General features: G+C 39.3%; 1 protein-coding gene across 2 annotated transcripts in view; it reads left to right on the top strand.

Annotated features, from left to right (window-relative positions):
- Positions 1–27,706, top strand: part of Ptpdc1 (protein tyrosine phosphatase domain containing 1) — a 73,175-nt gene that overhangs the window by 36,528 nt on the left and 8,941 nt on the right. The window contains exons 1-6 of one of the 2 annotated variants that reach the window (XM_058583448.1): positions 18,162–19,560; positions 19,974–20,145; positions 22,207–22,287; positions 22,501–22,619; positions 23,585–23,722; positions 25,620–26,869. In XM_058583448.1, the coding sequence (XP_058439431.1) occupies positions 19,335–19,560; positions 19,974–20,145; positions 22,207–22,287; positions 22,501–22,619; positions 23,585–23,722; positions 25,620–26,869 (1,986 nt within the window). In that variant the 5' untranslated portion in view covers positions 18,162–19,334. Of the gene's footprint in view, positions 1–18,161; positions 19,561–19,973; positions 20,146–22,206; positions 22,288–22,500; positions 22,620–23,584; positions 23,723–25,619; positions 26,870–27,706 lie in introns of those variants that run through there. The other variant, XM_046457761.2, reaches the window with a different exon arrangement.

Raw genomic sequence — 27,706 nt, 5'->3', positions numbered from 1 at the left:
GTCCAGTTTTTCTTCTGTGTATTGTACTTTTGGTGTCAGGTCTTCAGAATACAGCCTATTCCAGTGTCTTGAAATTTTGTGGGTCTGTTTGTAGATTCTCTCTTCTGTGTCATTGATCTGTACATCTGCCCTCCACCAACACCACCCTGTTCTGATTACTAAAGAGTAATGCTTCCCATTTATTTTTCTTTTTCAAGATCATTTTAACCAGAATCTGTGACTTTTCATAGAAATTTTAGAATAAGCTTATGTATGTCAACCAAAAGCCTTTCTGGGATTTTGATAAGAATTAAACCTATAAATCAATTCAAGGAGATTTCCATCTTTACTATGTTGACCTAATCCAAGAATTGACCCATTTCTTGTAAGTTGTCAAATTTAGAAGCACCAAGTTATGTGTACTAGTTCTTTATTATTTTTTAATAATAATAATATCTATCTTGATAAACTGTTTCATTTCTTACATTGGTCATTGTGTCTTCTTCTTTTCCTTTTGTCAGTCTTTCTAGAAATTTATCAATTTCATTTTTTCATAGAGCCAGCTTTTAGTTTAACTGATTCTCATCATTGTTTCCCTGTTTTTATGTTTTGATTTATGTTCTTACTTTTTATCCTTCCAATGATTGCTTTGGGTTATTTGCTCTTATTTTTCTATAGTCTTATGTTGGAACTTAGATTATTGATTGGAGACCTTTCTTCTTCTCTAACATAAGCATTAAGTGATATAAACTTCCTTTACCACTCTGCTTTACCAACAGCTATGTATGTCGTATTTTCATTTTGATTCAGTTCTATGTGTTTTGTAATTTCCTTTGAGACTTCCTCTTTGACTTATGAATTATTTTTAAGTTTGATGTTTAATTTCCAAGTCTTAGGAAATTCTCCCTATTATGTTTCTATTATTGATTTTTAGTTTGCTTCCATTATGATCAGAAAAATATTCTCTGTAAGAGCCTTTTTTTAAAAAAAAAAATCAATGCCAAGACATTATAATTAAAATTCTTGTGGATATTTTCAACATATCATGTATTTCTTGATTGTTTCTTCTCATTCGTTGTGATTTTCCTAGTTTGTGATATGACAAGTGATTTTCAACTGCATCCGGGACATTTTGGATCCTAGGTTTTCTCCTATTAGCAGGCAGTCTCTCTGTTGAGGTCTATCTCAGGACAAGGTCAGTGTGTGTATTCAGATCCCTGCTCAGCCTTGCTGACACCATGCCAACAAAAGCAAGGGCCTCCCTGCACATGGCCAGGTGGAATCTCAGCTCTCCCACCAGCTCTGTTGACACCTTCATGGTGAAGATGGGGCACTGCCTTGCACTGTCATGCTGTCTTTGAGCAAGGGCGTAAGATCAGCTCCCTGAATAAATAGGTTGCTAATGCAGGCCCCACTGCCACCTGAGAGGGGAAGTCGAAGGTGACTCATACCACTTTGTTGCTGCAAGATGTGGCTGAAGCTGATTTCCCTGCTAGGCCCTGGGGACCTTAGCGGAGGAGGAAGTAGGAAGCATAGTACCAACTACCCTGCCTCCTGCCACTGCTTTTCTCCTCATGGATACCATGTGGGGATACCATGGGGCTCAGCTTCCCTCTGGACCCTGTTGGCCCTAGGGAGTGGGTGGGGAATGTTGGTCATCCTGCTTCATTCTGCCTTATTCCTCATGGATGGCAGGTAGGAGTAGGGAGGCTCAGCCCCCTTCTGGGCTCCACTAACACTAGGGTAGACAGGCCATGCCAGCTAGCCTGGCTCCGTGCTGCATTGTTCATTTATATTGCTGCAATATATGTGGAGGTTTGTATTGTATGTGGAGGTTTGTCTCCCCACCGGCCTTCCTTAAGACATTAGGGGGAAAGCAGAGTGCTCACTGATCTCAGCTTGCACGTCTCTGATGCTGCATGGGTGTGGAGGTTTAGTTCTCCACTGGGTTACTGACATGGGATGGATAGTGAGCCTAATGTTGACTATCCATGCTTCAAAACCTGTAGTAAGACTTTTTTTTTTTTTTGTACCAAGGATTGAACCCAGGGGCACTTAACCACTGAGTCACATCTCCAGCCCCCCCCCCCTTTTTTTTAATGTTTTATTTGATACAGGGTCTTCTTAAGTTGTTAAGGGTCACAAAGTTGGTGAGGCTGGTTTTGAACTTGCAATCCTCCTGCCTCAGCCTCCAGAGCTTCTGGGATTACAGGTGTACACCATTGCACCTGGGCTGTGATAAGACTTCTTGTTGCTACGTGATGGTGGAGGCTCAGCTCAAGCAAGGCCTTCATAACACGGCTTTGGCAGAGGAATTGCAGCACTTCCAACTTCCATTTGATGAGGTGCGGGAAATTTTTTTATGAAGAAATGACCACTCAAACATTTAAAAAATTATTGAGATATAATGAAAATTATATAAGCATATAACAATTTAAATTATACTATGTAATTATATAATGAAATTCAGCCTTTTGAAGTAGTGTATACACATTGATTTTTAGTGTGTACATGAGATGGTACAGTCACTACTATCTAAATTCAGAACATTTTCTCAGACCAAAATGATACCATAAACCAGTTAGCAATCTGTCCCCTTTCCATCTTCTCGCTCGCTGGCAGCCCTTAGTCACTTTCTGTCTCTGTTGATTTGCCTATTTAGGACATTTAATATCAGAAAAATAATACAATGTGTGGTCTTTTGTGTCCGCCCTTTTCCACTTAACATAACGTTATAATGTTTTCAAGATTTAACCATGCCTTACCGTATATCAGCACTTCATCCATTTTATTTGAATAATACTGCATTGTGTATATGAGATTTTGTGTCTCCATTTGGGTTGATGGACCCTGGATTGCTTCAGCATTTGACTACTACAAATAGAACTGTTATGAAAATTTGCAGACACGTTTTTATGTGGATGTATTTTTGTTGTTGTTGTTGCTCTGGGCATAAATCTCAGAGTGGAATTACTGTGTTTAACATGTTGAGGAACTAACTGTAAGTCAAATTGTTTTGATTTGTGTATCCCTAATGACTAATAATGTTGAACATTTCTTCATCTACCTATTGGCCATTTGTATATCTTCTTGGGAAAAATGTCTATTCAAATTCTTTGCCCATTTTTAAAAATATTTATTTTTTAGTTGTAGTTGGACATAATACCTTTATTTTATTTATTTTTTTTTTGTGGTGCTGAGGATCGAACTCAGGGCCTCACACGTGCTAGGCAAGTGCTGTACCACTGAGCCATAACCCCAGCCCACTCTTTGCCCATTGGGTAATTGATCTTTTTATTCTTGTGTTGTAAGCTCCTTACATATTCTGAACATATTAGTTTACTGTTAATTAATTATTGATTATTATTAACACTAGTTTTTTGGTTTGCTCTTTCTGGCTTTCTTCATTTGTTCTTTTGAGTTTGAGTTCTTCATTTGTACATCAGCTAGACTACCAGAGGTAGTTTTTGAGGTCACTCTGAGGTTTGTTCTTACTCCACCAGAGTACTTCTTAGTTTATCTCTTTCTCTGGTTCTCTCTGGTAGTCTAGCTGATGTACAGTTTCTCTCATTGCTCAGGTAGCCACCAATCTCCTCTAAATTGCTTAACACCAAAGCCTCCCTTCCTTGTTTTTGAAAGCATCCATAGGCGTGAACTTAACCTACATTTGTTCTTTTGAGTTTGGAGTTATTGTTCGTACTTTGTTGCTTCAGTACAACTCTACTTCCACCTGTTTCCTTTATGTTTGTTATATAGATTATGTTTCTGTTTTGTTACAGATCCAACAGTGCAATTACACGCTTATTATTTTGTACATCCATATTTTTTAAAATCACCTAAAGGAAGAAAAGAGAAGAAATAAACATTTATACTATCTCATGTAATTACTGTCTTTTATGTTATACTCCTTTGTAATTTATGGGCATCCTTCCTGTTACATGCAGGAAGTTGTCATGGATAACGTGGCTTTCAACCTGAAGAAGTTCCCTTTAGTATTTCTTGTAAGGTGGGTTTTCTGGCAACAAATTCTGTTTCTTGTTTACCTGGAAATACCTTTAATTTCTCTTCATTTTTGAAAGATAATCTTGTGGGGTAAGAGATTCTTGGTTGAGCTGGACACAGTGATGCGTGCCTGTAATCTCAGCAATGCGGGAGGCGGAGGCAGGAGAATCATGAGTTTGAGGCCAGGCTGGGCAACTTAGCAAGACCCTGTCTCAAAATTAAGATATAAAAAGGGCTGGGGATGTCAAAAGACCAGCACTGGAGGGGGAAAGGAAAAGATTCTTGGTTGAGAGGGTTTTATTTTCAGCACTTTGCATATGTCATCCCTCTGCTTTTTGATCTCCATTGTTCCTGATGAGAAATAACTGTTAATCTTGTCCTTGTCTCTTATTTTGGAGCATTTTTACTATTTTATTTTTTACCATGGTGTTTCCTGTTGTATATCTTTGTATTATCCTGCAGAGAGCTGGTTGAACTTCTTCAATCTATCTTCAAGTTCTCCAATTCATCCTGAAGCTTCAAATCTGCTCTTCAGTGAATTTTTCATTATTTTTGTACTTTCCATTTTATTTATTTTTGAATTGCCACTTGCTTTTAAAAAATGATATTTCTTTATTGATAATCAATCTGAAGAGAAAATGTCATCATAGCTTCATTTACTTTTTTTAAAAATCTTTTAGTTGTTGCTGGACCTTTATTTTATTTATTTGTATGTGGAGCTGGGAATCGAACCCAGTGCCTCACACATGCCAGGCAAGCGCTCTGCCCCTGAGCTATAATCCCAGGCCTCTTTACTTTTTTTAACTTGGTATTTCTTTTAATCTAGTTAATTTTTATTGTTACATTCTAATTATACATAATAATGGGATTCATTTTGCCATATTTGAATGTACACATAATTTAATCAGTTTCATTTCCCAGTTTGTTCCCTTTCCTTCTCCCTGATCTGTTTGCTCTACTCTACTGGTCTCCCTACTATTATTGTCATTGTTATTTTAATTAATGCATTATATTTATATGTAATTGTGATTCATTATAGTATATTCGTATATGGACACAGCATCATTTGGTAGATTTCATTCCCCAGTACTTTCCCATGGCCTCCTCCCTCCCTCTTGATCCCCTTCCTTTTCTCTGTTGATTGCCCTTCTCTTTTCATGAGATTCACCCTTTTAAAAAATTCTTTTTCTTGTTTTCTCTCTAGCTTCCACATATGAGAGAAAACTTTCAACCTTTGACTTTCTGGGTCTGATTTATTTTACTTGATATTCTCCATTTCTACCCATTTACCAGCAAATGACATAATTCCATTCTTCTTTATGACTGAGTAGAACCCCATTGTGTACATATACCACATTTTCTTTATCTATTTGTCTGTTGATAGTACCTAGGCTGGTCCATAACTTGGCTGTTCCAAATTGCACTGCTATAAATGTTGTTCTACATGAATCAATATAATGTGCTGATTTTTAATACCTTGGAGGTATATACCAAGCTTCCTTTACTTTTTTAGGCATTATTTCCTTTAGGTCTTCAAATATAATGCACTAATTAAAGGCTGCTTTGAAATCTTTGGCATATCATATGTCTGGGCTCTCTCACAGATAGTTCCTATTGACCCCTATTTCTTTCCATCTCCCAATTGTTGTTGAAACTGGAAATTTTAGATGTTTGGCTTGTTTTTATTGTTGTTTACTTATTGCTTTGTTTAAAGATGACCATTTTAGTGAAGTCTGTTTTCTCCATAGTTTAAGGCCTTTGATGTGACTCCTCAGAGGATATGATCTGCGGCTAGGCAAACAGTCACCTTGAGATATCAATGAATCTATCAGGGCTCTCTTTCTCTTTCACAAATCTTACTATTAACCCTAACCCCTAACCCTCAATTGTTAGCACACTAGCTTGCTGGTTCCACTAATTGCCCTCTGATTACTCTGTTGTTTGACAAAGCCTTGGAACATCTATTGCTGCACAGTCTGATCTAGTTAAGTTTGAGCAGTGGTAGTTTTTGAGGTCACTCTGAGGTTTGTTCTTACTCCACCAGAGTACTTCTTAGTTATCTCTTTCTCTGGTTCTCTCTGGTAGTCTAGCTGATGTACAGTTTCTCTGATTGCTCAGGAGAAACCTGAGCAATCAGAGAAACTGTATATCAGATTTGGTGTTAAGCAATTTAGAGGAGATTAGAGCCACCAATCTCCTCTAAATTGCTTAACACCAAAGCCTCCATTGCTTTTGAAAGCATCCATAGGTTTTGTTCCAGATAAAGATAGTTTTGGGGGAGAGCTTCAGAAATTAAAGACTTTCTCCCTCTCTACAGAGTCTCTGGGCCATGGCTCTAGGGCTTGGGGCAGAACAGTGGCCAACTTCTCTGAGTAATTTCCGTGCCTTGCAAACTGAGTAGGGGCAGAAGCTTCTGGTCTTCATGACTTTCCTGAGTGTGGAACTTGTGATCTCTATAAGCAAGGTAGAGTGAGAGCACTTTAGAACCAAGAATTCTCAGCTTACTGCACTAAAAAAGATTAGTAAAGAAAATTAAAGATCTAAGTAAATGCAAGATGTCCTTTGTTCATGGATTAGAAAGCTTAATATTGTTGACATGTCAGCACAACCTAACATGAACTACAGATCCGTTGTAATCCAAGTTAAAACTGTAACAATGGTTTATGCAGAACTAGAAAATGATCCATCACAAAAATTCAGAAGAATCTCAGAGGATTTCCAAATAGCCAAAATAATCTTCTGATATATTGAACAAAGTTAGAGGATTTATTTTCTGATTTCAAAACTTTCTACAAACCATGTTGATCAAAACAGTATAGCAATGGCATAAGATAAACACAGACCAGGGGAATAGAATAGAGAGCCCAGAAATAAGCCCTCACATGGTCAAATGGTCTTCAAGAAGGGAATCAAGACCACTCAGTGGGGAAAGGACTGTCTTTTCAACAAATGGTGTTGGGAAAACTAGATATTCATATGGAAAAGAAGGAAGCTAGACCCTTACCTTATTCCATTTACAAATGTCAACATGGATCAAACACCTAAACAGCTAGAAGTCTAAAAGTCTTAGAAGAAAACCTAGGAATAAAGCTTCATGATGTTGGATTTGGCAGTGTTTTCTCAGGTATGACACCAAAAACACAGCAACAAAGAAAAAAATAGATGAATCGGACTTTATCAGAATTAAAAATTCATGTGCATCAAAGGATATTATCAGTAGAATTACAAGGCAGCCTACAGAATGGGAGAAATTATTTGCAAATTACATATTTAATAAGGGAGTGCTAAGAAATTATTTGCAAATCACATATCCAGAATATATAAAGAGCATCCAAACCCAACAACCAAAACACAAACAAACGCTGGGCACAGTGGAGGACACCTGTCATCCCAGCCCCTCAGGAGGCTGAGGCAGAAGGACCACAAGTTCAAAGCCACCTCAGCAACTTAGAAGCCTGGGTAACTTAATGAGACCCTGCCTCAAAAATAAATAAATAAATAAATACCTGGGAGGTTGCTCAGTAGTTAAGCACCCCTTTAATCCCTGGTACCAAAAACCAATCAAACAAAGAAGAGCAAAGGATTCAATAGACATTTCTCTAAAATAAGATATACAGGTGGCCAGATAAACACATGAAAATATGCTCAATATTATTGGCTATTAAGGAAATGGAAATAAAAACCAGAATTAGATACTACTATATGCTCATTAGAAAATACCATACACACACACACACACGTATACACACATATGTATTAGTGAATATAGACATATATATGTACATACACATACACATATATCCAAAATAATAAGTTTTTCTAAGGATGTGGATAAATGGAAGCTCTTGCATGTTGGTGAGAATATAAAATGGTACAGCTGCTCTGAAAAACAATATGGCAGTTCTTTAAAAACTTAAAAGTAGAATTACCATATGATCCAGTAATTTAACTTCTGGCTATATACTCAAAAGAGACTGAAACAGATATTTGTATACCCATGATCACAACAGTATTATTCATAACAGCCAAAGAGTAGAAGCAACTCAACTATCTACCAATAGATTAAAAAAAACAAGTACAATGTGATGTATATCTGTGATGAAACGTTATTCAGCCTTAAAAAGGAAGGAGATTCTGACACATGTTGCAACAGGGGTGCACCTTGAGGGCCTTATGTCAAGTGAAATAAGCCAATCACTAAAGGACAAAGATGGCAAGTCAGCTCAGGGAAGGCATCTAAATCATCAAATTGATGGAGACAGAAAGTAGAATGGTGGTTGCCAGGGACAGGGGGTAGGAATGGGGGACAATGCAGAGCTGTCCTTTAATGGGTGTAGAGTTTCAGTTTGGGAAAATGGAAAGAATTCTGGAGATGAATCTTGGTGATAGTTGCACAACAATGTGAATATACTTCATACCAGAGAACAGTATGCCTAAAAATGTTTAAAATGGTAAATTTTGTTATCTATATTTTGTTGCAGTTAACTAAGAGAAAGAAGGAAAAGGGGGAACTTCCTCTTCTTTTTTTTTTCCCTTCCTACCTGAATAATTCCAAGAGCCTCTTAATGGGGCCCAGCAAGGTTGGCATATACACCAGTGTATGGGGTGAAGCTGTCATACTAGGCCACAAAGGGTGAAAGGGGAATTCATGTGGGGCAGCCCAGCAATGCTGAGATGTAAGTCTGAGGTCTGAATGGGAGGTTGGCCTAGCCCGGGGTGTCAGGACTCAGGTCAGGGTAGGAGGGCTCCTGAATGGTGGGATGATCTTGCATGGAATATTAGAATACATTTAGTGCTGTAGTCTGGCTGGGCACAATTCAGGAGCCACTTGTCAAAAGAAACGAACTTTATTTTTAGAAAACACACACCAAACCACACAGCTCCTCAGGAAAACCTTCAGAGCCCAACTGCCACCACTGGCTTCCCACAAGCCTCTCAACCTCCCCCACTCCTCCTGCTCTTGAGGCCGATTGGCTGGGTCGTGTGGGCGGAGCCAAAAAATGTCCCCCAATGAGCAGCTCCATGGTCTGAAAGGGCGGGGAAACAGCCCAATGAGCATCACCGCAGAGGAGCCAATTAGTTGGCAGCTAGAAGTTGCTGGGGCCGCTGTGAGCCAATCATCAGCTGGCAGCTGGAAGTTTGCTGGCAGCTGGAAGTTTGCTGGGGCCCCTTCTGGCTGTGGCTCTCAACATCTCCCCCTCTCTGTTTAAACAACAACCATGTGGCTTAGGGATCCTGCCTGCCTTAGGTTGTCCAAAAGTACATATGGTTCGGATGAGCTGACCTCAAGGCGTCAGCCTCCTGTCTTAGGTTGGTACCATTGCAATTGGATCTTACCCGTCACTGACTACCGGTCCAGTATACAGCCACACCTGTGGATAGGTCTTTGTACCAGCGGGGTGGGGGGGGGGTGAGGTTCTTTGCCTCACCTCTGTTGGCCCCCAAATTTTAGCTGAACGACCATGACAAGCAGAAGGGAGGAAGGTACACCAAGCCAATTGGCGGCTCCTTTTGGAAAAATTGTACCACCGATGACATCATCAGCAAAAATACCCAAACACTACCACAAGTCGCTGCACCAACAGATAGTTCACAATGCATACAGGTGAGTTCACAATGCATACAAGTGATTCATAGTCCAGGCAAGTTCTGCAAGCAGTTCAGTGATGGCTCCTTTTGGAAAAATTGTACTACCGATGACACCATCAGCATAAATACCCCAACACTACCACAAGTCGCTGCACCAACAGATAGTTCACGATGCATACAAGTGAGTTCACAATGCATACAAGTGATACATAGTCCAGGCAAGTTCTGCAAGCAGTTCAGTGATGGCTATTGCAGAAGCTGTAGATTGGTTTTATCTTTGTCTTCACCGGCACTGGGATGAAGATAGGAATTCTGGCAATAATGGCTAAAGAAAAAATTATATAACATTCCAGAAGGCACTAAAAGAAAACAATTTTCTTAACAATGTACCTTATCTTCAACAGAATTATTAAATATAATGAAAAGGAAAGGTGAAAGTAAACAAACAGATCTGTTAACCTCCTTTTTTATTCATATATTAAAACAATCCTCAACAGCTGTTTACCCAATTTAAATTAAACCATTTAAATCACATGAAAAAAAATATTTGGATCCATTTTTTCATGAGCGCTCATCATATATGATATATGGACATATGCACATACAAACATATAACACAAAACACAAGTGTGCACACATAATATAATACATACAACACATAACATAATAGTAAAGGCCTTATAACTTTTTACAGGTGAAATCTCCATTGCAATGTTTAAAAACTCTATAGTCAAAAAATAGAACTGATCAGCAAAACATTAACCTAGTTCTGTATGAGCTCAAAAAGCAAAATAGAACTTCATGATGTGGGAAAGGGCAATAATAAAATAGATATTGAAAAAAGCATCCTGGTTCTGTCGCAGATGTAAGGGTAGCCAAACTGGAGTTCTGGATATCAGCTGTTATGGATTTGAGCCAAATCATCTTATTTTTGGTCTGTAGAAATCGCTTTAGTTAATCTCTCTGGAATCCAAATCGGCTGCTGTTCTCCCTGTGGAAACACACAAACAGACCCCCGACTCCAGACAATTACTGGGTCAGGACCTTTCCATTGTCCTGTTAGAATATCCTTCCAAAGTACCTTGGGCTTATGCACATTTTTTGGACACATATGCCTTTCTGCAGCACTAAGTCCTGATGAATCCAAATTTAAAAAGTTTAGAGTAAAAAGGGTTATTTTAAGTTTATCTTTGGGGAATATATACCCCTTCCCAATTCCCTCTTTTTGCTTTAATAAGTACATTTTAATAGTTTGATGAGCTCTTTCAACTATGCCTTGTCCCTGTGGATTGTATGGGATTCCTGTTATATGAGTAATGCCAAATGATGAGCAAAATTGTTTAAAAGAGGTAGAAGTATAACCAGGGGCATTATCTGTTTTTAACTGTTTTGGAACGCCCACAGTGGCAAAATTTTGTAAGCAATGAGCTATAATATCTTTAGTTTTTTCTCCGGTATGAAGGGAGCCCATCAAAAATCCAGAAGAAGTATCAACTGTAACATGCAAATATTTTAATTTTCCAAATTCTGGCAAGTGTGTGACGTCCATCTGCCAAATATGGTTAGGTATCAGTCCTCTAGGATTGACTCCAAGATTAACTTGTGGTAAAAAGGTCACACAATTTTGACATTGTTTTATTATTTGTCTAGCTTGTTCCTTAGTTATTTTAAAACGCTTTTGTAAAGTATTAACATTGACATGGAACTTTTTATGAAAATTTGTAGCTTTTTCTAGTGTAGAGAAAATATGTATGTCATGTGTAGTTTTATCTGCTAAATCATTGCCCAAACTAAGGGCTCCAGGCAATCCTGTATGTGCCCTGATATGTCCTATAAAGAATGGATCTTTTCTGTCCCAGATTAGACTTTGTATAGTGGAAAGCAAAGAGAAAACAGTAGAAGAAGGGGAAATCCTACCAGCATCTTCAAGGAATACTATAGCATTAACTATATACTGACTATAGGAAAATAAATTAAATACAGAATCTTTAAACATCACAAAAGCTTGTAATACTGCATTAAGCTCTACCTTTTGAGCTGATTGTTTGGGTACTAAAAATGTAAAAGTTTGATCAGGTGTAACTGTTGCTGCTGTACCATTATTTGACCCATCAGTGAATATATTTGGAGCATTCATGATAGATGTTTTTCTTGTCATTTTTGGAAAAATTACAGGATGCAATGACCAAAAAGACAATAAAGGATTAGATGGTAAGTGGTTATCAAATGAAACATTAGATTTGCACATGATTATTGCCCAAGTATTTAACTCATTAGCTAACTCATCAATTTGATTCATAGTATATGGAGTAATAATTTTATTGGGAGAAATTCCAAACCAAATGCCGAAGTCTGGCTGGGCACAATTCAGGAGCCACTTGTCAAAAGAAACTTTATTTTTAGAGAAAACACACCAAACCACACAGCTCCTCAGGAAAACCCTCAGAGCCCAACTGCCACCACCGGCTTTCCACAAGCCTCTCAACCTCCCCCACTCCTCCTGCTCTTGAGGCCGATTGGCTGGGTTGCGTGGGCGGAGCCAAAAAAGTCCCCCAATGAGCAGCTCCATGGTCTGAAAGGGCAGGGAAACAGCCCAATGAGCATCACCGCAGAGGAGCCCATCAGTTGGCAGCTAGAAGTTGCTGGGGCCGCTGTGAGCCAATCATCAGCTGGCAGCTGGAAGTTTGCTGGCAGCTGGAAGTTTGCTGGGGCCCCTTCTGGCTGTGGCTCTCAACAATTTAGGGTGAGTGGGCCACCACACAGGTGGGCAGAGTCCAGAGACAGAGCTGACCAGGTTGAGGATGGAACAGGGGACAAATGAAAATGGTAGTGGCAGTCAGCATTTTATTTAGAGAATCTTCCATGTCAGGAAGAGAAGCACTAAGAAGATGAGTTATATTGAGATCCGTTTCTAATGCCACATACTAGAACAACATTAAAAGCAGATTTAGTCCAAATAAGGAAAGTCTTGTAGAAGTTCTGTCTTCAGATATCTGAAAACCTTGCAAATCAAAGAAATGCTTGTTTTATTTTATTTTATCATATAATTTTATTTCTTAATTTGGAGGAAAGGTATAGAACCAATTTTAATTGAGAAGTGGATTTAGACTCAATAGTAGAAATTTTTTAAAGCTTTTTTTGTTGTTGTAGTTGGATACAATACCTTTTTATTTTATTTATTTATTTTTATGTGGTGCTGAGGATCGAACCCAGCGCCTCTCACATACTAGGCCAGCAGTCTACCACTGAGCCACAATCCCAGCTCAATAGTAGAAATTTTTAAAAAATGATTTTTTAGTTGTAGATGGACACAGTATTTTTATTTATTTATTTATTTATGTGGTGCTGAGAATCGAACACAATGCCTCTCACATTGAGATAAGTGCTCAACTACTGAGCTACAACTCCAGCCCCTCAATATTAGAAAAATTTTGAGCAAACAGTTGAACAGCTAGTTGCCTTGTGAAAAATGAACTTCCTGTTCCAAAAGGGAAAGCACAAGGCTGGGAAGTCATCATTATAGCCAAATTCCTGGAAGTGACTCATTTATGGACCTAGGACCTCCATCTCCCACACATTCCTGGGTCTGTTGTTGTATAAGGTTGTTTGAATAAGGAGAAATAGCCCTTGCCAAATCTTGAGTATAGAACGAAATGAATGACCAATTCTTGATTCCAGATCTGCTTAGGATGTTCAGTATTTGAACCGCCTATTGTATAGAAATTGAAGAGGAACAGACTGAGTACTCATTGGTACTGTTTAGCAGGTTTATGTTTTTATTGTGCTTATCCCAAGTGTAGATTCCTTTGCATTTACAGTGGCCAATATCTCATTTGGTTCCTTATATATTATTCTAGATTTGGTTCTGTCTGATTGCATGGCTATGAAAGCCAGTGGTCACAACCATGTTCGATCTAGAGACCATAGCATGGCACTCATCATTTTTATGCTTCTTATGCAGTGGTGATTTCGGTGGCCAGGGAGTACAGGACTGATCTGCCCCATGGATTCCTTTTGCATCATTTTCCTGCTTTCTCTTAGAACATACTTTTCCCCTAGAGACAGTATATTTGAAAGTAGGGAGAAGAGCAAGACAAGAATTGAGGCATAATTCCCTATGATTTTATATTCATGAAGTTAAGAAAACTGAACACCTCTTTCATATGTACTTATTTAGAAAAATGCATTGTCCTAGAAGGGAAAAAATAGATCAGTTGTTAGCAGGTAAGTGAGAAAACAACAGCAGTGTTGGTTCTTGTGACCTGCAAATAAATTCTGACCATGGAGACAGAAGAGAGGAAAAGAAAGATGATAAGGGTTTGTTGAGGTGATGTTCTGAAGACTCTCTGTGGCCTTTATGAAAAAGTTCTTTACCTATTGTCTGTGGAAAGCATGACCCTCCTTAAAATTACTCTCACACTAAAGTATTGCCACGTTATGTAAAATATGAAATGGGAATTAAAATAGTCTTGCTAGTTCTGTTTATCCAAAAATAAGACTTCTGTTTTTTCGTATTGGCAATTTTAAACCAAAGTTAAAATGTTCTATCAGTTTGAACAATTCAGCAATAGAAACTGATAATTCACTTCAATTTAAGTCTTTAAATTGATTTTCTTTTTTAAAAAATATTTATTTTTTATTTATTTTTTTAGGTGGACACAATATCTTTATATTTTATTTTTATGTGGTGCTGAGAATCGAAGCCAGTGCCTCACACATGCTAGGCGAGCACGCTACCACCTGAGCCACATCCCCAGCCCCTGATTTTCTTTTTTAAAAAAATATTTTTTAATTGTGGATGAACACAATACCTTTATTTTATTTGTTTTCATTTTTATGTAGTGTGGGGGATCAAACCCAGTGCCTCACCGCATGCTAGGCAAGTGCTCTACTACTGAGCCACAACCCCAGCCCAAATTGATTTTCTGTTTCAAAAATTATTTATTTGTTCTTTTTAGCTACATGTGACAGTGCAATGTCTTTTAACATATTATACATACTTGGAGTATAACTTCCCATTCTTGTGGTTGTTCTTGATGTGGAGTTACACTGGTTGAGTATTCATATTTAAGAATAGGAAAGTTATGTCTGATTAATTCTACTCTCTTTCTTATTCCCATTCCCATCCCCTCTCTTCATTCCTCTTTGTCTAATCAAATGAACTTCTATTCTTTCCCCCTTATTGTGTACTAGCATCTGCATATCAGAAAGAACATCCAGCCTTTGTTTTTTTGGGATTGGCTTATTTCACTTAACATGACAGTCTACAGTTCCATCCATTTACTGGCAAATGCCATAATTTCATTCTTATTTATGGCTGAGTAATATTCCATTGTGTATATATACCACACTTTCTTTATTCATTCATCTGTTGAAGGGCACCTACTTTGGTCCCACAGTTTAGCTATTGTGAGTTGAGCTACTATAAACATTGATGTAGCCGCTTCACTATAGTATGCTAATTTTAAGTCCTTTGGTTATTTACTGAGGAATGGAATTACTAGGTTAAATGGTGGTTCCATTCCAAGTTTTCTGAGGAATCTCATACTGCTTTCCATAGTGATTGCACCAATTTGCAGTTCCACCAGAAAAATGCAGTCCCCACATCCTTGCCAACACTTATTGTTGCTTATATTCTTAATAATTGCCATTCTGACTGGAGAGAGATGAAATCTCAATATAGTTTTAGTTTGCATTTCTCTAATTGCTAGAGATGTTGAATTTTTTTATATATTTGTTGGCTGATCATATTTCTTCTTCTGTGAAGTGTCTGTATTTGTGTTTTTGGTGTTAAGTTTTTTGAGTTCTTTGTATATCCTGGAGATTAATGCTCTATCTGAAGTGCAGATGGCAAAGATTTTCTTCCATTCTGTAGGCTCTCTCTTCATATTATTGATTGTTTTCTTTGCTGTGAAGAAACTTTTTAGTTTGATACCATCCCGTTTATTGATTCTTGATTTTACTTCTTGTACTTTAGGAGTCTTGTTGGAGAATTCAGTTCCTAAGCTGACATCATGGAGATTTGGGCCTAGTAAGTGCAGAATCTCTGGTCTAATGCCTAGGCCCTTGATCCACTTTGAGTTGAGTTTTGTGGAAGGGGAGAGATAGGGGCTTTAATTTCATTTCATGTGGATTTCCAGTTTTCCCAGCACCATTTGTTGAATAGGCTATCTTTTCTCCAACTTATGTTTATGGGACCTTTGTCTAGTATGAGATAACTGTATTTATGTGTCTTCTATTCTGTACCATTGGTCTGCATGTCTGTTTTGGTGCCAATACCATGCTGTTTTTGTTACTATAGCTCTGTGGTATACTTTAAGGTCTGGTGTTGTTATGTTTTCTGCTTCACTTTTCTCACTAGGGATTGCTTTGGCTATTCTGGGCCTCTTATTATTCCAAATGACAAATTGATTTTCAAGTGCTAGAGCAAATGTGCTTTCTTATGGATGCATGAAACCCGATGTGAGTACATAGAGCTAACTAAATTGACCCACAGAATTAAAAAGTATTTTGAAGAGAATATAAAAGTCCACTTTGGTTCCAGTACAAAATCTTTAATTCTAACTAAGAATTATAAAATAATCCCTTTAAAGTTGTTTGCATGATTTTTTTTTTTTTTTTTTTTTTTTTTTGCAACATAGTATGAATAAAAAATGTGTGCTTAGACAGCAGGAAGTGATAGAGGTGGTGAGAGTTCTGGGACAAAGGATATTAAGACAAAAACTTATCAGATGTAGTATAGTGTCCTTTAATCCTTATTTTCATGCTGTTTTTCTCTCTGACCCCAGTGAGGGGGGGAGTCTCTGTTGAGTTACCAAAAATGTTCCTTTTCTGCTTCTTCGTACATGCTTCTTAAAACCCAGGCATGGTGGCAATGCCTGTAATCCCAGCTGCTCAGGAGGCTGAGGCAGGAGGATCACAAGTTCAAAGCCAGCCTGGGCAACTTTGCGAAACCCTGTCTGAAAATAAAACATTTTTAAAAGGGCTGGGGATGTAGCTCAGTGGTAGAGAGCTTCCCTAACATGGGCCAGGCCCTGGGTTCAATCCCTGGCACCAGGTTTAAATATCAAGATGTGAAGAAAGACTCAACTAAGTAAAAGCATGAGCTTTGGAAATTAATTATTTTTACCTATCATCTCATCCCCAGGAATTTACTAAAGGAGAAACATAGATTCTAGTCTTGAATAATTTAATATTAGTCTTATTTTTATATAAAAATCATTGATAATAGCCTAAATGTCCAATAGCCAAGGAATAACTAGGTAAACTATGATGTATCAAATTAATGTGTCCTAATCTCTGTGATTCCATTAAATAAAAATCTGAAGGAAGAGAAAGCAATATGGGAAGATGCTCCTACACTGACTGGAAAGGCGTATGCACAATGTGATTACAAATATGAAGAGAATCTATACAGTATATGGAAAAATTGGGAAAGGGAAACCAGATGGGTACCCTGAAGGTCTGCTTCTCTGTTGTAAAGCTTTGTGTGGCATAAATAAAATTCATTTTAAAACAATGGATCGTGCTGTGAATTGGGGATTTTGCCAAGAAATAGTCCTGAAGCAGCCCTTTAGACAAGTGGCCAAGCGAAGGTTTATGTGCCCACCTCTCATGACCAGAGGTGGACAAGGTTCCACTTCGTCTGCCAGGTAGGTGCAGGTTGTATTCCCAGTGCTGAGAGGTTGCTCTCACCTGGCAGACCCTCTTTGTATTAGGCTCCACTTCTCAGCCCCTGACTCAGGGTTACTGCCTGTAATACCTTGAGTCAGCTCAGTTAGCCCGGGGTTGAGGTCAGCCCAGTTTTCAAGATTTTACAGCAGAAATTATTCATATATAAACCATACCTTCCTTAGTTGAAGTCCGAGTAAGTCCTGCACCTCATCAAATGAATTTTTATTTTCAGTACACTTGGGGGCAGAATCACTTTTGACTTTCTCTGTAGATGTCCTTCAATGCCAGATCTCTAAGTGTCACTCATCGACACTCCTCCTTGTTGCCTAGATGCCTGCACCCCTCTAGTGGAGCTTACCCCTGTCTAGCCCTCAGTGCATGGGCGCCACGTGAACTGCCTGAAAGATCTCACTGGTCACTTGAGCTGGGGCGCCACCATCACCTCCATCACCATCACAGTCCACCCTGACAGACCCATCCCCACAGCCATTGACCTCACCAGGCCACAGTGCAGGCTTCCTACCTTTCACCTGCTGGGCTCTCAAGTGTCACCTACTCAGGAGCACAGAGCCCTACCCAGAAACCTTTTCGGACTCCCTGTCATCCAGGCAGCAAACACGCAACTCCCTAGTTGGAGCATTAACAGTCCTGCCATTAGGTGCCACCTTGTTTTCCTTGTCATATCTTCTATGCTTTCTGCTCATGCAGATCTCTGTGCTGTGGGACTTCTATGTCCCTTGTCCTAAGGGTCATGAGGGCATTGCCTAGAATATTCCTCAGGCCATTTCTACAGACAGAGAAGCTGTGCTTTCTGGATTGGTGACAGAGAGGCCTTTTCCGTTGTTGCACACTAAATAACAAGGGCACAGTACTACATGCCAAATTGGACTTCTGTGGCTCTGTCTTATTTGACATAAGTACATACTCTTGGAGAATGAAGGTGGCCTTCGTCAAGGAGCTTGCTCATGACACTAATGATTGTTAAAGCAGAGAAGAGCCTTATCTGTGGCCGTAGTTATGTTTCCGTTCATGCTCTGCTGAAATAGCGTTTGTGCCGAGTGTGAGCCAGGGAGAGTGCGAGTGAGCACGGGCGCGGCCTGACATTTACAAGGGAAGAGGCGGACAATGAGTGCATTGGCGGGTTGTCGCAGTTTCTGTTTTCTTTATATCCTTTATCCTCAAATTGCAACCTCCCCCTCATCTAGTTCCTTAAAAAATGTGATACTTTAGGGAATTTTTGTCGTAGGCCTCCATTAGGACATTGAAGCTTTCTTTTCCCCCATAGCAACAAAAGGCAGAGAATTGTGTTCTTGTTTTTGAGAGGTGGGGCTGCTCAGATACTTGTACCCATGGCTAATGGTTATAATCCAACAGTCGCATAGCCAGGAATTGGGTTTTCATGTTCTGAAAATAAAAATGTAAAATTAAATGTCTTCTGATACTGTGCCAGCTCTAAAAATGTCTTTATTTGTTCTAGCCAAGTGTTTCTTAAATAATTAGATCAAGAAAATATCAAGGGGAACTTGGGTATGAAAAATGGAATAATCTTTAATAATGTTGTAAGGTATTCAGTATATTTTTTATTATAGTTAACTTTTTATGTGCCCTGTTTCAAAGAGGCTGGAAGTGATTTTTTTTTCTTTAAATATCAAGACAAGGCTAGAAAGGAATAATAGAATTTAAGCTTTTTAATGTATGTAAAAGGCAGTGTTTGCATCATAAAGACATTTTTCTAAGTTTATTACAATATTTTGGGAGTAATTCTCTGAGCAGTCAGATCCTTAAGTGTATTTGAGAAACAAAATAGAATAATCTAGATTGAGGGGTAATCTCTTTAAAGTGCATCTTATTCTTCCCTATATTTGAACAGTTTGTCCAAAATGCAATCCGTTCATGTAAGATTTTTGCCTGTTCAGATCTAAGTGGGAATCAGTAGTTTCTTTGTTGGTTACTATGGAAACGAGTCAGCCTATCCTGAATAGCTCTTAGATCACACAGAATGTTGCCTGTGTCTCAGTGTACTTCCTCCCTGAGCAAGCCAAGGCTGGTTTCTCTCTGCCTCCAACTCTTGCCCCTGTGGAGCCAGCACCATGCAGGTGCAGGGTGAGCCCCGGAGACCCTCAGCCGTGCACTTCCTGAGCTCCTTTCTGCAGGGCCGCCGGCACTCTACTTCTGACCCGGTCCTGAGGCTGCAGCAGGCACGCCGTGGCTCTGGCTCTGCCACAAAGCTGCTGTCCTCCTCTTCTCTCCAGGTGATGGTGGCTGTGTCCTCTGTCAGCCGAGCCGAAGAGAAACCAACTTTCCCAGAGAGGAAAAGTAAAACTGTCTTTCTTGTTTGTTACACCTTTGTATCTAAATTTAAGAATTTGAGTAGACTATTGTATTTATGCCTTTTCAAATATTGACAATTGTACATTTTACTTTTTACTGTTAGGCTAATAATTTGAGTGAGTATGTAAGAGGAGATAAAATGATTGAATGTTTTCTGTTTTTTCCATTAAAAATGTAGTTTTGAACAAAGCATCCACTTGAAAAGATCTGCTCTTACAATTTCTTCCTCTTCATTACCAGTTTAATGTGTGTATAGGAAAGCTTTTTTAATATTGGATGAAGGGGATTTAGCACCAGCTCTTAATCTATGATGCTAAGATGAAACAGGAACTATTCCCCCTGTTATCAGTTCCATTTGGAGACTGGGATTTTGAGTCTTCCCTCCTCGTATGTTCTAGGAAATTCAGAACGTCCAACACCGAAATATACAAAAGTGGGAGAGCGTTTACGGCATGTCATCCCTGGACACATGGCATGTTCCATGGCATGTGGTGGTAAAGCATGCAAGTATGAGAATCCAGCCCGCTGGAGTGAGCAGGAGCAAGCTATTAAGGGTATTTACTCGTCCTGGTAAGTGATCCTGTGGGTCTTCAGTAGCTGTATAGGATAAAGGAAGGAGGACGCCTGTGAGCCGACAGGCAGGGGAGTGGAAGGGGCAGTGTGGGCTTTGAACCTAGGGGACCTCGCCACCATCTCTGGCTTTGCTTCTAGACCAACTGTCGGATCCTGGCCTGCTCGACTTCAGTTTCTCATCTATGAGATGGAAACAGTTAAGCCAAAGCCATAGGGGTTTGTTTTTTAATTAAGAGAAATGATGCATGTAACATATCTTAAATAAATGGATAATTAGCTCTTAAATTTCAGAAATTACTAGAAATAATAAAAACATTCAGCTGTAAATTTGAGAAAATTTTGAGGTACACATGTAGTTCTTCAGTTTTATACAGGTAAGTTTTAGCCTTACTTTTATTTTGTTCTTATATTCCGTGTGAAAGGACATATTTTCACACAAATACTCTTTAGTCTGCCTTATTAAAGTGGCAGAAGTTGTCAGCTCGGTAGACGGCCTAAGATGCTTGCATTGTTTCTGATGTGTAAGTGCAATTAATATCATTCTTGAATCATACTGCCTTTTTATGAAGTAACAATAAACTAGTCAGGTATACCTTTTTTGATATAGTGACATCTGAAATTAGAATAAGCAAATCACATTTGAAACATGCTTAGGGAAATTAAAAGAATTAAAAGAATTCTAGGGCTGGGGTGGCTCAGTGGCAGAGCACTTGCCTAGCATGTATGAAGCACCGGGTTCGATCCTAAGCACCATGTATCAATAAATAAAGGTCCATTGACAACTAAAAAAAAATTAAAAAAAGAATTCTAATCATGAGTTACTTTATACATCAAGAATTCATGTATAAATTAGATATTTGTTAACCAGCTTATTGGACTTGTACCCTGCAGAGTTTCCTATTGGATTTGCCAGGTACATTTGTAGTGACTTAGTCTGGGGTCCACTGTCTTTTTTGTTCTCCAATATACAGATCCAGCACTGCCGTGCTAATGTATGATGAAGCAAAATGTTATTCCTGAGCCATAGTCAGCCAAGTAAATTTGTAGTAATATAGTTTGGGCTTTATTATTGACTAAACCACGTGAGTCTTTTTCACCTCTGCTGTTTTCACATTCCATCTCCCTCATTTTTTACTAAGTTCTAGTAAATATGGGGTATCCCAAACCTTTGGGGTCAGTGTTCAATCTTACACATTTTCCCATAGGGGAGCTCTTTTTGGATCCCTCCCTGGTAATCTAATGTCTCTGTCACTCCTCTGAGGTTCATATGACTCACAGCTTACTATAGACTATATATCTTTACCAGGCCGCTACTGAGAACTTTGAACAGAACAGAGTAAAGCCAAAGACCTGACATGAGTGATAGCTGTTTATTGGGCTTCTTTCCAGTCATTCATTCATAAACATTCATTTGGCTATGAACCAGGCACTGCACTGGATGCTTTCAAATTATTAGCACTTGTTTTCATAAAACTCTTGTGAGTTTTTAGTGCCATTTTATTGATGTTCCAGAGAGATTAACTTGCTTAACAACTAGATGGTAGAAAAGGCAACATTTAAGCCAGGCCTAACTGACTGGAACCCATAATTTTTGCTGAATTAATAACTCAGCATTTATTTATAACCGTAGGCTAGGATTTGTGCTAAAGACTTTGTGTCCAGATCATGTCAAATTCTCACACCAACCCTGCGAAGCAGACATTATTCTCCCCACTTAATACCTTAGTTAACTGAGGTTTAGTTACTGGAGTGCAGAAGTGCCTCCTGGTTGGCCCTCCTCATTTAGTCACTAACCATGGGGTAGCTAATCAAGACTGTTACCTTTGCCATTAGCTGAGGTTTCTCCATCATGCCACTGGAATCTTTCGAGAGTTCTTGGAGATACTTTGTTAGAGTTCATAAATACTTTATGTCCTGAATTTTTTTCTGGGAAGTGCAATGCCAGATTTGTATAAGAATATTCTTACAGGTTTCAGAAATCGTAGGAAAAGAACCATATCTCAGTCCTTTGAGGTTGACATTCTGGGTTCTGTGCACCATTTCCTCCCCTGTCTGCAGGATCACTGACAGTATCCTGGCCATGGCTCGCCCGTCATCTGAGCTTCTCGAGAAGTACCACATCATCGAGCAGTTCCTCAGGTGAGTCTGTGTCTCTCACGTGCTGAGTGCGAAGATTCACTTGTTGTATGTGCCTTCAAGTAAAAAAGTGCTTTTGTTTTAAAAATAGGCACTGAAGAGCTTCTTTTAAAAGAAGTTAAAAGTTTGAGAAGCAATTAATGTTTATTAATGCCAGAGATGATTTTTTTTTAAAAGCTCCAGCTCACAGTATGACTAATTGCTTTTTTCTTTAAGTCATGGCATAAAAACAATAATCAACCTGCAGCGCCCTGGTGAGCATGCTAGCTGTGGGAACTCTCTGGAACAAGAAAGTGGCTTCACATACCTTCCTGAGACGTTCATGGAGGCTGGCAGTAAGTTCCTTCCTACCTTCCTCTCTGTGAATTTGCAGGACCAGCACTCTGAGACTTTGTTGGCTAGGCTCTTAAAAGGTGATAGAAATAAACACGGCATTGTAGCAGGGCTCATAGAAGATGAAGATGGGCTAACATTGACCCTAAATGATGCTTTCATTCTTTGGGATTATTTTGCAATACAGGGTTTCTTTTTTCTGGGAGAGGGACGTTGGGAGGACACCCTGCAGGATAAGGCTTCCATTCAGCTGATGCCTGCAGCATGTCCATCATCCTCACAGAACGACTTAGAGTTGCGTAATACAGTTGTTATCTCTGTTTCATACTAGAGTCCACAGAGGCCTGGAAGGTTACTGATTTACCCGATATCACACAGCTTAGAAATGGCAATAAGTATTAGAAGCTGGACATGTTCCTAATTTTACTGCTGCCAGCCCTGCCTCCAGAAGGATATTCTTGTGGCAATCACAGAGGCTCCTCAGTCACAGGAACTTTGAGATAGAATCCATTCAGTGCATGTTATTTAAACCATGTTGAACTGGAAAAACGTGCAATCTTAGAACTTGTTTTTAAGATGTGTGTGTCTAGCTTTTAAAATTCTGGGTAGAAAACCTAAATACACTATCTTTAGTCATTTATCAGTCATTTAGATACGGACATTTCTGTGTTTAGACAGGAATGAATGCTTTACCTCCACTGGGGGGTCATAGATTTTATTAATTTGTAATTCTACTTTTTCTTAATTCTTAATGGCTGAGTGTCGGCAAGAAATGTCTTAAGTGATACAGAATGTGAGAGAGGTTAACAAATTTAACTGGAAATGTAAAGGGGCCTGTAAGTCTAGTGAAATCTATGTGCTTTATAGCTGTATACTTTCCATGATTCATTCATTTTCTTCAAATGTTTTTGCAAGTATTTTTTTCTTTATGTTAATTTGTTTTGCCTTTCTCTTTTCCATTGCCCAGTTTATTTCTACAATTTTGGATGGAAGGATTACGGTGTAGCATCTCTCACCACCATCTTAGATATGGTGAAGGTGATGACGTTTGCCTTACAGGAAGGAAAAGTAGCCATTCATTGTCACGCAGGGCTTGGCCGAACAGGTAAATTCTAGGGGGTGGTTTTATTATCTTGTAGGCATTTAAATATATAAGGAATAAGATTTCCTATTTATTTAAAAAAATAAATATTTTTTAGAATCCTATCAAAGCTTTGGTGTGAAATGGAAAACGTGAATAAAATATATTCACAATATCTTTTTTTTTTAAAGAGAGACAATTTTTCAATATTTATTTTTTAGCTCTCAGCGGACACAACATCTTTTTTTATTTTTATGTGGTGCTGAGGATCAAACCCAGTGCCCCGCGCATGCCAGGCGAGCGCGCTACCATTGAGCCACATCCTCAGCCCCGATCTTAAACGGGTGGTTACAATAACCACACATTGGTAAGAATATTTTCTGAATGACTTAGAGCTGAAAACCTAGCATATTTGAACAGACTTCTAAGATTACTTACATGCCCCCTCTGTTTTCTTTTAAAGAATAACGACACATTTTGATACATAATGTCTTTTTTATCTATAGATTTTTCTTAACCAATAATGAAAATAGCAAGTATTGTTTCACCTACTACTTTCTAAGAGTTTTATATTTGCTTTCTTTTAAACTTTTATCAACAGTATAAGCAGAAGAAACTGCAGTTTCAGAAAAGTTAAGCAGTTTGCTGCTTTAGCGTTTGCATCTATGACTGCTTACTCCAGAGTCATGTGCTCTCTGCTTTTAGAGGTGTAAGGATGTGTTTTAAAAAAAGAGTCAATTTTTTACATAGAATTCTGTATAGACATTAGTGATTTTATTTAAAAATTCAGTAGAATCTGTTATATTGCTGGTCTGAGGGCAGCAATAAAGGCCTTGGGTTGATATCTTCATTGTCACATGGCTCAGTCTGATCAAACCACCTGCAGCTCAGTTCCGTCCACAGAGTACCATACATCTGTTCGGGGATTTCCCATCTGCCTAGAGTACCCTGAGAGGTAGGACTCTGTTCTGATCAAGATGGTTAGGTCTTAGGGTCAAGCTGATATGTCAGCGTCCCTAGACATTGCACCGGATAGCTCTCCAGATAGTTTATCCTTGCACTAAAGATCTGCCAGTGTCTCAGTGAAAAAGATACATTGTACCTTACTTTAAACCAGGAAGCAAGCAGCTTTCAGAGGTTGGTTTCCTATGTTAAAAAAAAGTTCACGAACTTGTAAATTTCATAGGTATCTTTGATTTGCCTTTTACTGAATTATTAGTTATTATATTTAAAATGATTGATAATTACCTTTTCATTAGTTACTCATCTTAATTAGATCCATAATATGTACATTGGCAAAGCTGGCTTATAAAAAAACAGTTATATCATGGTCTGGAGAAAAACACAGATTAGTATAGACATAGTTTGGAAGAAAGATTGTCAGGAAGAAAAGTAGGCAGTGGAGGTGTATAATCTCCAAAGAGATATCCGAATAAGGAGAGCACTCTGGTGGAGCATTCTGGTGACTGATGGCAAAGATGGTAGGGGTTCAGGTACCAAGTGGTTGGATGGACAGAGCTTTTCAGAGTGGAAAACAAAGCAGGACTTGCTTTATTGTGTGTTGGAGTTGGGCAGAAGGATGGCGGACAGGCCAGATCCCAGCTCGCTCAGCCATGCCTTTCCCGCTCCGTGCTTCTTCACCTGCCAGCTCTGTGCTCACCCATCCTTGGGGTTTGCAGGTGACTCATCACAGGGAGGGACAACCACACAGACAGGTAAATAAAGTTTATTCAATAAGAGAAGCACAATAAATGCCTGTACACAAAGTTTCAAAGTTATCCTGGTAATTTCCCATCAGATGTGCCTGTGTTCATGTGACTTCATAATATGTATTCAAGTTTTAAATCTTCAAAGAGGGATAAATAAAATAAATGAAACTATAAACTTTTCTAATACCAATCTTCCCTTTTTCACTATTTAGGTGTTTTAATAGCATGTTATTTAGTTTTTGCAACAAGAATGACTGCTGACCAAGCAATTATATTTGTGCGGGCAAAGCGACCCAATTCCATACAAACCAGAGGACAACTGCTGTGTGTGCGGGAATTTACTCAGTTTCTGACTCCTCTCCGCAGTATCTTCTCTTGCTGCGATCCCAAAGCACATGCTGTCACATTAGCCCAGTACCTAATTCGCCAGCGTCACCTGCTTCATGGTTATGAGGCACGACTTCTGAAACATGTGCCAAAAATCATCCACCTGGTCTGCAAACTGCTGCTGGACTTGGCTGAAAACAGGCCAGTGGTGATGAAGGACACGTTGGAAGGACCTGGACTCTCTGCTGAAATTGAGAAGACTGTGTCTGAGATGGTCACAATGAGGCTGGATAAAGAGTTACTGAGGCACAGCAGTGATGCCTCAGACGCATTTAACCCTACTGCAGTGGTGGCAGAGTTTGAGAATCAGGATGTGATTCTTTCCACCGATCAGGAGTTTGACCCCCTTTGGAAGAGGCGGAATGCCGAGTGCCTTCAGCCGCTGAATCATCTGAAAAGGCGACTCAGCTATAGTGACTCCGACTTAAAGAGGGCCGAAGCTCTCCTGGAGCAAGGGGAGACTCCATGGACCGTGCCTGCGCAGGACCTGCTGGGCCACACCCTCCAGCAGCAGAAGCCCGCCAGACACCATTATGTCCCACCATCTCCAGAGCTAGAGCTGCAGAAGGAGGCACTGGTTCGCAACACGTTTTCTTTCTGGAATCACTCCAAGTGTGGGAGTTTGGAAGGACCCAAGGATAATGAATCACCGCTTTTCTGTAGGAGAGACATTCCAAAGGAAATCCAGCGAAGTCGAACCTTCTCTGTGGGTATTTCAGGCTCCCGCAACCCTGGGGAACCAGTTACACCCAACCTTGCAAATGCCCATCAGGATGTAAATCCTTCTCATCAGCGAGTGGCCCACTGTCGTGAACCACACAGTGGGTGGGGCCCCGGCTCTGTGGAGGAGGAGGGCAGGACTTGCTGCAGCCCTCCAGACTGTGGCTTCAGTCCCAAGACACAGTTGTTGGTTGAAACCCAGGACAGCAAAGGTCTATCTGAAGCAGTGCCACGTGCTGACTTGCCATCTGAACTGAGTGTTGACGCAAGGAGGATACTGGCAGCCAAAGCCCTGGCAAATTTAAATGAGTTTGTAGAAAAGGAGGAAGTGAAAAGGAAGGTAGAAATGTGGCAGGTATTTGAATTTCATTTAATTATATATGCTCAGGAAATAGTTATGTCAAAGCAAAAATATAATACATTGTTGCAAATTTATTTGTTATAAAAATGTGGAGATATGTTTATATTATACTTAACTTTTGAACTTTAGGTTTCCCAGATCTGACATGATAAAAGTGACAGGGTGGTTGTGGGGTTTCATTTAAATCTCTGTGCATGAAGGTATTTAGTCCACCCAAGGCACTGATGCTGCTAGCTTCCTTCTCACTGGGTTTGTGGAAACAGCCAGCCTTAAGAAGATGGCATTAGGAACTAAACCGAAATATCTCTAACCTGAGGCCTGGCAGAGAGCCACATTGAAAACCACTGACCTAGAGACATAAATAATTTCCCAAATCTCATTGGCACTAGGGTTGATTAAGCCTGCCCGCGTGGCCTCTTCTGCTTCAGACTTGCTGATCCCTCTCCAGCACGTGAGGCCAGCATTCAGGAGAGCAAACAGGAATGACCACAGACCACCGCGATGCTGTTAGTTTTATCTGAAAGGAGGACTTTGAGGTCCCTTTCTTGACTTTTATGTAAATTAGAATGTGAAATTTTAATTTTAATTCCCCTTTGTATTATACTTTCACTAGAAAGTCTTAAGTTGGCTGCACTCTTTGCCCTAAATGATTCAAGGCCTGGTCTAAAGAAAAGATGGGCATTATAAACCCAGTTATCAGAAACAGGCAAACCGCCCCAACATGGAACTGACTTGAGACTCCTGACCAGTGAAAATCTTGACTTATCAGCCCATAATCTACTTTAATAATTACTCTTCCTATTTAAAAAAAAATTACTTTTTAGTTGTAGT

Source organism: Marmota monax, unplaced genomic scaffold, assembly GCF_021218885.2.
Source record: "Marmota monax isolate L192 unplaced genomic scaffold, Marmota_monax_Labrador192_F-V1.1 WCK01_AAM20220418_F8-fsc00231, whole genome shotgun sequence".
Taxonomy (NCBI): domain Eukaryota; kingdom Metazoa; phylum Chordata; class Mammalia; order Rodentia; family Sciuridae; genus Marmota; species Marmota monax.
This window is presented reverse-complemented; position numbering and strand designations above follow the sequence as displayed.